At 42.3% G+C, this 14775-nt stretch overlaps 1 protein-coding gene across 4 annotated transcripts in view; it reads right to left on the reverse strand.

Moving 5' to 3' along the window:
- The window catches only part of LPGAT1 (lysophosphatidylglycerol acyltransferase 1), a 69818-nt gene extending 56327 nt beyond the window's left edge, over positions 1–13491 (reverse strand). For 2 of the 4 annotated variants that reach the window (XM_028530880.2, XM_036015474.1), the window contains exons 1-2: positions 13351–13489; positions 11758–12022 (exon numbers count right to left, since the gene is read on the reverse strand). In XM_028530880.2, the coding sequence (XP_028386681.1) occupies positions 11758–11995 (238 nt within the window). In that variant the 5' untranslated portion in view covers positions 11996–12022; positions 13351–13489. Of the gene's footprint in view, positions 1–11757; positions 12023–12931; positions 13104–13350 lie in introns of all 4 variants that reach the window. The other 2 variants (XM_036015473.1, XM_036015475.1) reach the window with 2 other exon arrangements.
- Between the last annotated feature and the right edge of the window lie 1284 nt (positions 13492–14775).

Here is a 14775-nt window from a genome sequence, read left to right on the forward strand (position 1 = left end):
ATAACCCAATTTAAAAATGAGCAAAGGATTCAGATAGATATTTCTCCAAAGATACATAAATGGCTAGTAAGCACATGAAAAGATGCTCAACATCATTTGCCATTCGGGAAATGCAAGTCCAAACCACAGTGAGCGACCACTTCACACCCATAGGGTGGCCAAATTAGACCAAAACAACAAAACAAAGCCCCAGAAAGTAAGTATTGGCGAGGATGCAGAGAAACCGGAACTCTTCCACGCTGCTGCTGGGAACGTATAATGGGACAGCTGTGGGGAAAACAGTTTGGCAGCTCCTCAGGAGTTAAACATAGAATTATCATGTGACCCAGCACTTTGACTTCTGGGTCCAAAGGACTTAAAAACATGTTCACACGGAAACTCACACATGAATGTCCACAGCAGTATTATTCATAATAGCCAAAATGTGTGTACGAGCCAAACACTCACCAGCTGATGAGTGGATGAACAAAGTGTGGTCCACACACACAGTGAGGTGTCATCCAGCCAAACAAAGAAATGAAACGCTGACATGTCAAAATATGGACGAACCTTGGAAACGTGATGCTGAGCGAAAGAAGCCAGACTCAAATGACTACATATTGCACGACGCCATTTACATGCCATGTCAAAACAGGCGAACCCAGAGGGACAGAGCACGGACTGGCGGCGGCCAGGGGCAGAAAGGGGGAGGAAATGGAGTCGCTGCTAATGGTCTGCGCTTTCTTTGGGTGGTGATGACGTGTCCTGGACTAGTGAACGCAGGTGGCTGAGCAATTTTGCAACTGTAATAAAAACCACTAAACTGTCCATTTCAATATGGTGAATTCTAGATATGTCAGTTATATCTTAATTTAAATATATTATTTTATTTTTCAAATTTTATTTTCAATTACGGTTTACATTATTTTGTATTAGTTTCAGGTGTATAGCACAGAGGTTTTTTATATATATATATGTTCTTAATACTAAAGCTACTGATCATAGTTCAGTCTTGTAATGATTCAGAAACCTCTTGATATATTTAAATTTACAGATTTTTTTCCCTTAAAGTGTCAAATAATGCAAAATTCGAATTAACAGAATATGCAAAGTGTATCTTAGATATGAGTCATATGGTTCTTAAAGTTTAATGGTAAAATAATGTTTGGCAAGGGTGTTTTGCTAGCAAAACTTGATCAGATCTATTACATCTTAAGAAAAAAATATAACTTGTAACTAAAATTTAGGCATTCTTTCTACAATACTATTTTTAAATTATCTGTACTATAAAGAAACAAAGCAACCAGACTTGCTTTGATTTTAGTATTTAAAAATACTAACTTTTAAATGTTAATTCTTAGTAACCTAGATTTTACATGTTTATATTCATAAGAAGAAATGAGAACCCCGGCTGGGTGGCTCAGCTGGCTGGAGTCATGTCACCCCATACACCAAAACAACGGTTGCGGGTTCGATCCCTGGTCAGGGCACCTATTGTGGGTTCCACTCCTGGTCTGGGTGCATATAGGAAGCAACTGATTTGTGTTTCTCTCTCTCTCCTTCCTCTCTCTCTAAAATCAATGAACATATCCTTTGGTGAGGACTGGAAAAGAAAAGAAGAAATGAGACATTCTACTAATTAACGAGTACACCGAAAGTGGGAACCATTTCTCTAGGTTAGTAATATGCTACATGAAACTTGAAAGCCTTGTGACCACAGTCCTTACTAATGGCACTTCATTTTCAGTTCCTGTCACATGCCTTTGCTACGTGAAATCAGCAGTCGAGGCCATTAACAAACTGTCAGTTTTCAGTGGAAGAATTCATTAGTGTATAGATTGTAAGGCTTATAAATGCAAAGCTACCATATGCCTAATGGAAATAGACTAGTAATTATATTCCGGCTTTAATGAACATCACCTGAGCCTCTGGGGTCCGGGCAGGTGACACAAGGGAGCAGAGTGGGACGAGGGAGGGGCAGGATCTCCGGTGAACAGTGAACGGGCAAGCACAGGCCCCAGCAAACCGCTGCAGACAGAAGTGAGGGGCCAGCGCGGCCAGATTCTTAATTTCCCAAGAGCTGGAAATCTTGGTTTTATTTTTTATGTTTTGTGAAATCTAATTTTGAAATGTTGGCAACTAATTTTTTAAAAAGTTGGGATAGTATGAAGGCCAAATAAAGCACATCAGCTGGTGAATATGGCCATGAGTTTCCAAACTCTGAAAAGAAACTCCGGAAACTAGTTTATAAGAAACTATAAATAGACTATATTTAACATATTATGTATTTTTTATAGATAGTAACTATATATTTTATATACTTAGTATATAATACACAATAAGGACATTTATTGAAGTTTGGGGGGATGCTGCTCACCCTTAAAGTTTTCAAGGTGGTCCACAGACCAGACCCTAGAGAGTAGCATTTTCTTTTTGATCCTCACCTGAGGATATGTTTATTGATTTTAGAGAGAGGGGAAGGTAGGGAGAGAGATAGAAACAGTGATTGACTGCCTCCCGTACGCACCCCAACTGGGGCTCAAACCTGCAACCTAGGTATGTACCCTAACCAGGATTCAAATCCACAACTTTTTTTTTTGGTGTATGGGACAATACTCCAACCCACTGAGCCACCTGGCCAGGCGAGAATAGTAGTAGTAATGTCACATTTCAGCCATATTCCTTACTGAAGTATCAAAGGTAATTCACTACTTCCATTCATGTTGGTAAAATTTGTTACTGTACCCAAGTAGAAATTAGAGTAGTAGTCCAAAAATCAAAACAGCTAGAGAACCACTGGGAGGAAAAAAATTGAGAGCTTATTTCTCGCTTTTTGACAGATCTTAAAAAATTAATTAGCTGGTAAAATTGTTCTTCGTTTTATAACAATCAACTAGTAGAACAGTAGAACGGTGACAGAGCTGTCTGAATTATAATTACATAGTTGAATAAAATCTTGTGTTTCGCTTCCTGCTACGACCATGGCAGAGTTACAGACATGCATCTTCCTGGAGGATACACGTAGCAACAGGAGAAAGAGAGAAAAACCTCAAAACACTCTCTTCAGCAAACCCAGGACAAAAACAGAAATATAAAACCTCCAACGAGGCTGACATCAGACAGAACCTGGGTGGGGAGCGGGGAGCAGGGAGAGGCAGGAGATGTGCCACTGGAGCCGGAGGGCCCGGCAGGGGCAGATCTCAGAGAGCAGCAGCAAAAAGGCACTTCCTTAAGGAGAGGGGTCTGGGCTGGCACGCTGGGGCTCTCCCCCTCCAGCCTCAACTGCAGAGAAAGGACTGGGATGTCTAGAACTGGCGGCAGAAAGCCTCCTAGACCCACTTTGGAGAGGCAGAAGACTTGTGGCAACACGGAGAAATGCACCCAGGCACCACATGTGAAACAAGACTCTCTGAGGCAAACATCTCAAAAGCTACCCTGGCTCTACCCATACCTCCTACAAATAACGGAGGAAAGTCCAATTCATTAAATTACAGGGAAGAGAAAGGTGGCTGGCACAGCACTGACTAAGAGATATAAGAAATATGGTGGAAATGAGCCGCATAATGTACCAAGTGTCAAAGAATGCTCACTAGAAAAATATTACAGTGAACATAAAAATTGTAACTATCCTTGCATGAACCTAAGAAAGTCGGTGAAGTCACCCCCATTATGATGATCACGAAGCATAAGAACTCGAGGAAGAACTGTCTAGACAACAGGAAGAGGGAACGAAAGAAGAAACAGAAGAATAAAACGATAAGAGAAATGAAGAAGAGACAAAAAGGAGAACAGAAGAGACACTGCAGAAGACATAAGAGACATTAAAGATAAAAAATGAAAATGAAAAGTGTTTAAAAGGCTTAAAGAAAAAACAAGAGATAAAAAAGATATACAAAGGGATATCCAACAGACATACATTTAAGGTCACCAAAACAGAAAACCAAAATAAATATCCAAAGATAAAATTAAAGAAAACTTTCCTGAAATACAAACAGATCTGAAGCAACATATTAAAAGGGCACACATGTGCCAGCATATCCTACACTGGTATATCCTAGGAAAGTTACTAAATATTAGAGAGAAAGCAAAAATCCTTTGGACAGAAAGGCAAAAAAGATCAAATCAATAATAGAGAAACAATTCAAGCTGGCTTCGCACTTCTCCATGGAAACATTCAATGCCAGGAGACATTAGTACAACGCCTGTAAGAAGGAAAGAGCGAGCCAAGGATTTTATTACCTGCTAAGCTGTCTCTCATGTGTAGAGCAATTAAAAGAAGTTCTGAACACGTTGTAAGAATAATATTCCTAGTTTATTCCCATGATTCCATGTTGAGAAACTTACTAGAGAAGGACCTTTGGCTAACCAAAGGATGACTGGGGAAAACTTCAGCAGAAGTGCTTGGGTGACCACTAGAGAATTAAGACTGAAACAGAAGGAGATTGTGTAATGAAATAAAACATAAATATTATAGGTCATAACAAAATGTAAATGCAAATAACAAAAACTGGAAGAAGGGAGAAAGTAAGCAAGAAGTATAATAAAAGCTTACTGATTACCTCGATGTAACAGCCAAGCGTAGTAAATGATAGCTGTAATGCTCACAAAGCAAGTGGTAGATGTACGAGCATACGTAATAGTACAGATGTAAAAATTATTGTGAATAACTATGACTGACTATTGACTAAAACTGGGTGATGGAGAAGAGAAAGGGGAAGGGAGAAGAGATGATTTAAAAAGAATTTTACACCTGGCTGGTGTGGCTCAGTGGACTGAGCACCGGACTGTGAACCAAGAGGTTGCCAGTTCTATTCCCAGTCAGAGCACATGCCTGTGTTGCGGGCCAGGTCCCCAGTTGGGGGTGTGTGAAAGACAACCACACATTGATGTTTCTCTCCCTCTCTTTCTGTTTCCCTTCCCCTCTCTCTAAAAATAAATAAGATTTTTAAAAAAATAGTAATAATAATAATAATTTTACCTCTGTTCATCAAAAGACAACTAATAGTTACTATCAACTGAGAACTAAGGATATCACATAAAGTAACTAAGAAAACAAATACACAAGCCTTACTAAATATCAGAACAATAAAAAAGCAAAGAAAAACAGACTACACAGCAAGAGGCAAAATTTATATATATAAAAACAGAAAACAAAATAAAATACAATGACAGCATTGACTCATAAAGCCAAACCTAACTCCATGATGATTATGAGACACATCTAAATCGGTCGTTTAAATAGCCCAAAGACAAAAGAATGGGCAAAGACATGCCAGGCAAATGTCAACACAAAGGAAGCAGGAACTGCTCTACCCAGCTCTGTGTAAATCCAGAATCGGAGGCCTTAAGCACTACAAACACTGCTTCATGTGCTTCTGTAATAGTGCCCATGGGTATGTGTGCAAAAATAAACATATTTCCAAAAGAAAGGCTATCTGAAATAAATTATCCAATTACATTTAATCTGTGAAATAAGACCACCTATCAAACCTGACGTCCTGCCAGAGTGCCGAGTTTAAAGCTTGTAGTAATACAGTCACACCTTGGTACTGGTCGGCTTCAGGACTCGTCAAACCCCATACTCACTGCATTTTGATAAGAAAAAAGTTTCAGCACTTGGCACTTGCTCAACCCTCGGCACCCCTCTCTCACCACGAAACAGAGGTCAGCTTGCCAGTCTCACAGGAGCTTGCCAACGGTTTAGTACTTGTTGGTTTTGGCACTCGTGCTGACTGCCGAAATGAATTAATGACGAGTACCAAGGTACCAATGTATTTATCTTTAACGGTTAATTTTCCATATAAAAATCAAAACACTGTACTGAAAACTCCTCAGCTGAGTTTATTTCAAGGTCAGTTTTCAACCTAACTTCATATAGTAACTCCTCACTCTGATGAATCTATGGTCAAGCACTCAAAAATTAAAATTCCAGTTGAACTGTTGTTCTCTGTAAAAGTAGAGATTTAAGGAAGCAAGATTTTTATCATGCACAGTATACTAAAAATATTTCCGTTGAAGCAATAATTTTCTTAACCTCTTGTGGAAATCCCTAACTACAACATTGCTTTTGGGTGTTAAAGAGTTATAGCTTTGGAAAGAGATTTCACGCTCCAGAAACAAAAGAACATATGGGTGGTAGAAATCGAGAAAAACTCTAGGAATATTACATAAAAATCGATAATGGCTCTTTAAATACAAAAATAAACCTGTGACAACATCAACTCAGTTAATGCTTAAAGGGAAGTTTCAATTTCAACATCAATAACAGAAGGAGGGGGATAATAATAGAACCAGCCAGATAAGACTGTTCTGAGCATTAAAGGACCAAAACACTTAGAACAGTACTAGGCTTGTATTTCAATAAATGTTAGTTAATATTATCAAAAAGACATTAATTCCAAACTGACATATTGTTGAAGTCTTTTGAATTTATTATAATTATGCTAGCGTTAGCCCCACAGAGAAATATTTCCCTAATGAAAAAAAAAAAAAGGAAATTTAAAGCTGCTTCCTCCCTAAATTCCCTAAGCCCTCTCTGCTACCACCTTCCACTGACGGGAGGTCAGGAGCCCTTCCTCTTTTACCCTACAGCACATCTCCATGACAGCATTATACCAGGATGTATTCAAGGCTGGTGCTCTGTCTTCCCCACCAAGGCTGAGTGAGCTCCTTAAAGTCAGCAATTACGTCTTGTGCATCTCAGCACCTCCAGGGCACCTGTTCCCACACATAATGGAAGCTCAATAAAGGTGCATCAAATTAACAAATGTGGTACTATAGGATATGTATTTATATGTATGTGTGTGAAAAACTTGATCCAGTTTCAGATTTATTATTTGTGCATTGCAGTGACCTTGACACAAGACCTTTCAGGAAGGTAGGCAGCGAAAGCACTTCAGCTGGGGCCAAGAAAGAAAGAAGGGATCATTCAAGACATCCTTGGACTGTGTGGGGCACTTGGTGATCGTCAGGCAACCGACGGGGCTCCAGGGTTACACAGAAGACCACAGCTCTGTCTGTAAAGCACTGGCAGCCCAGTGGGCACAGAGCATGTGAGGATTCTGCCCCCACCAATGAGCAAATATGTAAAGCTAGATCAAGACATCTGACTCCCAGAGTTCTAAATTGCAGTGCTCTTTCCACTAGAACAATGCCTTTCGAATGCTGACAGGGCTCATGGTTAAAAAAAAAAAATTAACTCAGTAGCACTACCTAGTACAGACACTCACATTTCTGATCTTTTCTATTTAATTCTATTGTATTTCATTTCTCTAAAATGTTCAGCTTGACACACTACATTGGTTTATGACTCAGCCAAAGGTGGAAAAATACTGCTCAAGAAGATATATTTTTTAAAAAATGTCCTCTAGAATTTCAAGGTCAGCTATAATTCCTAATTTTTTATTTCTCACACAAGTGAATTTGTATCCCAGTACAAAAACACTATCAAACAATCAACCCACAAAGGCCAACATAAAGCCATGACAGCTGTCACCTGGGGAGTGGGAGGAAGCTAAGTCTCATTTCCATCAGCTTTCCCTAGAAGCACTCAAGTAAATGCCCGCTCTGAGGGAAACGGCGTTTGCTAAGCAAAACCGGCTTGGTGGCAAGTGACCTGACACCCCAGCTCCCCTTCCATTAGACTGTGGCGCAAAAGAGTCCCATACAAATTCTGGTGCTTCTATTCACAATGAATTTTTTTTTAAATGATTCTGTGTAAGAAGCTTGAATTATTGGGTTGGCCAAAAATAGTTTTTTTCCCCATAAAATAAGACACATTTTTCATTTTCACCAATAACTTTATTGGTTTGGATATTTTGAGTATGTCAGCTGTCTCCCACGAGGTAAAACATTGATTATTCTCAATTTATGTCTCAGTTTGATCACTATCAACTTCAACTGGTCTACCTGACAGTGGAGCATTGTCCAGAGAGACATCTCTAGCACAAAACTGCAAACCACTTTTGACACATTTGATCAGTCTCAGCGCCTTCCCTACACTGCACAAATCTTTTTTTGTGTTTTAGTTGCGTTTTTACCTTTCTTGAAATAATAAAGCATAATATGCTGAAAATGTTGCGTATTTTCTTCCTTCACTATTAAAATGGCTACACGAAAATTCACCAATTTTGATAAGTTTTTTTAAATGCATACTGATATGATGGCTGTCGGAATACAACCTAACAAAATTGTTTTGACTGAATGAAGTTAAAGACAACTAACTAAGCGCTACTAGAGGTATCTTACGAAAAAAACAAATAAACTTTTTGGCTATGTTTGGATGGGGAACAATGAATTTATTAAATAAGTGAATGAGAATCAAAATAAACTATTTTAAATAAACACATTTTAGTGTCTTAAAATCTGTCTCTGAAATTTGCCAATCTTCACTTGAGGGGGGCAGTATATTGAGTCACAGATCTGAATAAAGCACATACGAGCGGAACATCCATTAAGCCAGTATCTCTTTCAGTGTGCCCGTGAGATATCAGAGCAAAGGCAGCACACACCTTTTCCTCAACATGCGATGTTTCTACAGCGCTTCCCACTGAAGGAAACGTGGTACCAACGGCATCACTACTTACTCTCAAGCTAGAGATGAACAAACTCCGGTGTCCTCAGAGTTCTTTTCAGAACTGTGTTCCCCCAACAAAATGTAAAGGCAGAAATCTGCAGAAAGACCAGACGATCCCTTCCCATCGTCTATGCCCACAGGCAGCACCCCAGCTCTGAGAATGCAAATTAAGTACAAAAGTGTTCATTCAAGTTCTTCGGCTTATACTAGCCTCACCATTCCCTATCCAAGAAGTGTGTCTGAGTTTAAAGACTCATTTTTGTGACATTTGTCTCAAATTAAAAGACGGTCTTATAAATTTTGAATAAACCTTCCTGTCTTTTCTAAAAAGAAACCTGTTTAAAACTATGTTTGGAAAAACATTCTTTCTATAAAGATAAAATGCATTTTTCCTAGGAAAAAAGAGAAAGCCACTAGCCGCCTGGTACGAAAGCACTTGAAATGTGGTTGGTGTGACTGAGCAACTGAACTTTAAATTCCGTTTCGCTTTAGTTAATTTCAGTAGCCACAGAGGCTAGAAGCCCCCATACCGGGCACTGCAGGATCGGGAATCAACGCAGTCCTGAACAGCAGAGCTGTGTCATTGACTTGTCTTAGACTGAAGGCCACCTTTTGAAAAAACAATCTCCTAAGCCAATATTCACTTCTCAGCTTCCTAATTAATAATTCATTCATTCATACTTAAGATTTCCTCGGAAGTGGTTTTTCAACAAAGTTTGGCCATTTTCATTCTAAAACAGGAACAGACTAGACCTGCTGAGCAGAATTCCTTCGGCAACGTTCCAGTTTTCCATCTGTGAAACTTAAGCATGGGGAAAGGAGAAAAAAAACCCCAAGCCCATCCCCCCTCTTGATACAAAGGGAAGAAATGAAACATATAAATTCATACAAAGGTTAAGATAACCCCTCAGACCAGCAATTTTCAACTGACGTGCTGCAAGAATTTTTAAAACATGCAAAACCTGACTGTTTAGTCAGGGACACCGACCTCTTTTCCCTTCGACGGTCAAATAAAAAAATGACAGCAGCCAGCACAACAACACCTATCCAGTGTGAACAAATCAAAATTATACTTTTCTGTCAGATCGACAAGAAATATAATATACTTTTTTTGGTCTGCTATAGAATTTTAGCAATTAGTTGATGTGCCATGAGATGAAAAGAGTTCAAAATCACTGTCTGGGATGCTTTCATGGGTACGACTGCTCATCCACCCCCGTTTATGTTTGCTTCTTTAGACCCAGGGGCAGCTTTCAACAAAAGTCATTCTTACATTTGCCTGACCTCTTAACTGTGTTCTGTTATGATCAAACCATGACCAGACCCTATAAAAGCATTCTACCTGTAGAAAAACCATTTAAAATGAACACATTCAAATATTCTACTCTTAAATGAGACAAACTGATCAAATGGTCAAAATGAAGTAGCTTAAAGAGAGAAGATGCTTCCCAGAGACTAAAATACGTGGATTATGTCAAGACCACTTTCCAAGCAGGTGGCAAAAGAAACTGCAATTCTCTAGTCAGCAGGGAGGAGACACCCCAAGAAAATATGCTTAAAAATACACAGCAGCCACACTGCAGTCATAGGACAACTAACTTGAACTTCAAGCAGCACTTACAATTGCACTCCTTACAATCCCAAGGTCAATGCCAAATTAATTTTGTCAGCCTCTCATCATGCTGACACTTATGTACAAATATACCACACACACAAGCACACAGATTTCAGTAATTTCATTGTGTTTAAGTAGAATAAACTTCTAGAACTTATTTCTAAAAACACCATCAGCTCATTTAAAACAAGCAACTTAAGTATACCACACAAAGAGCAAAACCACTAACCAGCACCACGTAGGATATTGGGGAAGCTCAAACTATGCAAAGCAAAGCAATTCTAATCCAGCAATGCAATTCAGGTAAGTATCCAAAGCATAGATGAGAACTTCATTTTTTCTCCATCACTGCCACAGCTACCACGAGGTCCTACAGAAGGACTAGAAGCTCCCCCTATGCATCCAAAAAGCTTTGGGATCTGAACAAGATGCATGACAAGGAAACAAAGCATATACTACCCAGGGGCTTCAGATCTTCCAAAACAATAAATGGCATTGCCAGAAGGAGAAAAGGCTTCATCTTGGGCAACTGAGAGCACTCCGACCTAGCTAGACACTGTCAGACTCCAAAAAAGCTGGGTGCTGTCAGTCCTTTTCTCATGTGTCTGGATGAAATCTGTAGGTGCAGCCTGGGCAGGAAAGAGGCAGACAGAGAATCTGAAGTGGGGAACTGCTGTGCTGTTGGACCCTGAGAGTACCCTTCTCTACGGTCTCTACTGAGTGCAGCATCTACTGTGTGATCTGTAAGGAGACTATCCATTATAAAATTCTAGGATAAAAGTCTCAATGTCTAAGATCAGTGCTAGAAACCTCAATGCCTTTTTAATCATCCTAACTCTTAGAGGAAAAGAAGTCAAATGCAATACACAATCCAGAATTTTCACAGCAGGGGCACAAGTTCTCAAAGGTTTCAAAACAAAAAATAAACACTATTTCTCATCTCATCTCTAAAAGTCCACTTTAGAACAGCAATGCCCCTGCTTCCCAAAATGCAGTTTAAAGGCAGAAATAAAAATGTGCTTAAAGACACTCAGAAGATAAATTAGTTTACCACAGATTAAACTTAAATTTTATATTTAATATTTGAATACAAATTTATGAGATCAAACAGATTCTAGTAGGCAAGAGAAATGTACATTAACAGAAAAAAAACTATTTTTTGTTTGGCTTAAAATGTTAACAGTACAATAATACATTAAATGAAAAAACATAATTAACTATCTTAGCACAAATATGGTTTGGTCCTTTTTCTAAATTCCCAGTGTTTATGAGCTAACTATCTTACCTCTTCATTTTATAAGCCCACAGGTTCTATATAATCCACTCCTATTTCTCTAAAACAGCTTTAACGGACTAGTTTCACTAAATGTCAATCACATAAATATTATTGAAGAAATTTATCAATACATAATTATGACATTATACTTCTGAAAATATCCTTGTTCATTGGAATTCTAAAGGAAAAACTCAATAAAATTGTTTCATTTTTCTTTTTTCAATAGTCAAAGCATAAAAGCATCACCATCCTAAAGTGTACTATATATTTAATCATGGCTCCTGAATTAAGCATAACACTATAAACTCTTACCTGTATATCCAGCATACCATCCCCAAGAAGCCACCATGCCTAAAAGCCATTTATACATGATTCCTTCAATGTACCAGAAGCACTTATTGTCCAGCAATCGAAGGGGCTGTAGTATAATCACATAGCAGAGGTAGGATGGAATCGCAACCAGGTTGTTGGAGACCATGAAGGCAAACCTCATCAGGGCTTTCACGAAGATCCAGCCCAGCCACGGAGCTTCTTCCAAAGTCACAGCCATTCTCACATTGGAGTCCGTCCTGCCTTTCTGAGGTGAAAGGAAAATGCATTTACAAAGGAAAATGGCTTAAACACATCTAAATAGTCACCAACATAGAAATCATTTCCAGCACAAAAAAATAAAAGAAAATCAAGGGTCTGAGCCTTCCCGGTGTAGTACCTCCGCGATCTCTCCGGGAAATTCCAGAGGGGGACAGAGAGCGAGGGAGGAGGAGCCGCACAAGGTCAAGGGAGCTGTTCACAGAGGCACAGGGTATGTCATAATATATTTAGCAAATGATAATGCTTTTCCCACTAACTAATCGGCGGCTGTCCCTGCACCAAGTCCCACTGCAGTCTGCCATTGGACTTTAGGGAAGACAAACAGATCCACTTCCTTCAGACACCCTCAGTATCTCCAAACTAAGGACACGAGTGGCAAGAAGACTGAAACGTCTCGATCAGTTTTCCCAGATCCCAGGGACCTGGTACCCCATGCAACACCATTCCTGCACACTGATTCATTCCTGCCAAAGGTCTCTCGCATTAGCAAGAAGAATTCGCTAAAAATGTTTATTTGCGGCAAAGGGGGTTTTGTTTCCTTTTTTTTTTTAAGAATAAAAGGAGAGGGGTCTAGAAAAGGGCAGAAGGTGAAAGGAAGAAAGTGTGTGTGTGTGTGTGTGTGTGTGTGTGTGTGTGTGTTGGGGGGGGTGGGTAATAAGGAGAAAAGGAGGAAGGACAGGGATAGGGGGAGGGGAGAAAAAGCCAGAAGGAGGCAAAGGAGGAGGGGGCCAGGGATGGACGGAATGAAGTCTCCGACCAGAAGGCCAGGGAGCGGGGATGAAAGCAGCCGGGACGCCGAGGCGACGACTGCGCTCAGCAAGCGGGTGGAGCCCGCAGCTGTCTCCGCGGGTGAGGAAGGGGTCCGGGCGGCGGTCACGGCGCGCGCCGGGCTCACCTCGGCGGGCTCGGACGGCGGGAGGTGGAGCGCGGGGCGAGCGGGGCCGGGGAGCGGCGGCCCCGGGCGCGCGAAGGCGGCGGCGGGTGTCCCCGGCCGAGGGGTCGCGGTCATGGACGCGGCGGCGGCCGAGGCGCGGCGCGAGCGGGAGCCCTAGTGCCCTCGCGGCTGCCTGCGGACAGAGGGACGGCGAGGACTCAAAAGGCCAGACCTGTCACCGGGGCGGGTCCCGGGGAGGCGGGCGGACGCCCCACGCTCCCCCCTCCTCCTCCGGGCCTACCGCGCCCTGGTCCCCCACGGCCCCGCCGCCACCTCCGCCCGGCCGCAGGACGAAGACACCCCTTGCCCGCCTCCAGCTGCTCCCCCCGGCGCGGCGCGGCCGCAGCCCCCGGGCCTGCGCCCGCCGAGCCGGGAATTACCTAGGGCTGGCCGGGCCCCGGCCCGCGCTACGGGAGCCGGAGGAGCCGGAAGAATGCATGGCCGGCGGCGCGGCCGGCGGAAGGAGGCAGCGGCGGGACCCGGCCCCGCTCCGGCTGCGGCGCGGCCCGCGCCCGTCCCCGGCGGCGCGGACACTCTGCCCCACGGGCCGGCCGCGTTCCTCGGGCTGGCGGGGAGGGGCGGCGACGAGGAAGCGGCGGGAGTCGGGACTGCAGCGGAGCCGCCCCCAGAGCGCCCTCTAATGAAGGCGCGGCCGCCGCCGCCCGGGCCGCCACCCGCGGACCCCACTGGCGCGCGGGTCACGGCCCTCGGGTCAGCGTGGTCCCCCAGGCCGGGACCGCGCTGAGGTCCGTAGGGAGGGAAAAGGCCGCTTGGAAAAAAGTCTAGAAAGGAGCACCAATCCTTACACCACACGAGGAGCGCTTTGGTCCAAATCGAGAGCCCCTCTTCTGCCAAAACAGCCGTTTTTATTGTTAAGGCTCTCTCTTCTGACAAGCCGATCACTGCCCAAATTGGGAAGCTGTTTCCTTGAAGACTGAATGTGTCCTCTTTTCTTTGCTAATGAAACTCAGTGGCTCTCAAGGCTTTTCTCCTGAACCTCGCCAGAGTGTAAAGGTCTAGCCTAGAGTCACTCTGGAGTTGAAAGTCAATTCACTTTAAGTGTCAGAATTCTTGTTTTTGCAAAGCACCCGAAACATTGACAACTGCAATTCCTCTTCCATCCTCCCATCCCCACTCCCTCAAAAAGGTAAAGGAATCCAGTGGGAATGAGTGGTTTACACAGAGACACTAAAATTAGTTAGCCAAGGAGGGAAACGCACTCGCAGCGCCTGTCATTGAGCAAGTGAACAAAAAATGGTGGCCACAGGTTCCCGGACAGGCGTAGTCTCTCCTGGGGCACTAGCTGCTTCCTATTTCAAGGATGGAGCACCAGAAGGAACATAAAGAAATAGCTTAAGGACCTGCCCACCTGCACGTTCTCAAATGGCCTGTCTACATTTAAGTTTAAAAAAATAAACGTATAGGCCCTGGCAGGGTAGCTCAGTGGATGGGAGCATGGCCCCATAAGCCAAAGTTGGGGTCAGGACACATACAAGAATCAACCAATGAGTGCATAAATACACGGAACAACAAATCCATGTTTCTCTCTCCCCAGCCCTCTCTAAAATCAATAAATAAAAATTTAAAATAAACTAATAAAAGCTTGTTACAACCTTTAATCGCATTTGTAAATGGAGATGGGGGCAGTCTTTACATATTTCGAGTGAACTGCCATCTTTAAATTGGAATGTCACCTATTCTGCCCACTGTGAAAATGTTTGTCACTGTGTTTGCTTTGAACTATTTCTCTCTCTCTCTCTCTGTAGCTCCAGTTTCTCTTTGGTTCACAGATTAGGGAAAGAAAA

The sequence above is a fragment of the Phyllostomus discolor genome, chromosome 14 (genome assembly GCF_004126475.2).
Source record: "Phyllostomus discolor isolate MPI-MPIP mPhyDis1 chromosome 14, mPhyDis1.pri.v3, whole genome shotgun sequence".
In the NCBI taxonomy this organism is placed as follows: Eukaryota; Metazoa; Chordata; class Mammalia; order Chiroptera; family Phyllostomidae; genus Phyllostomus; species Phyllostomus discolor.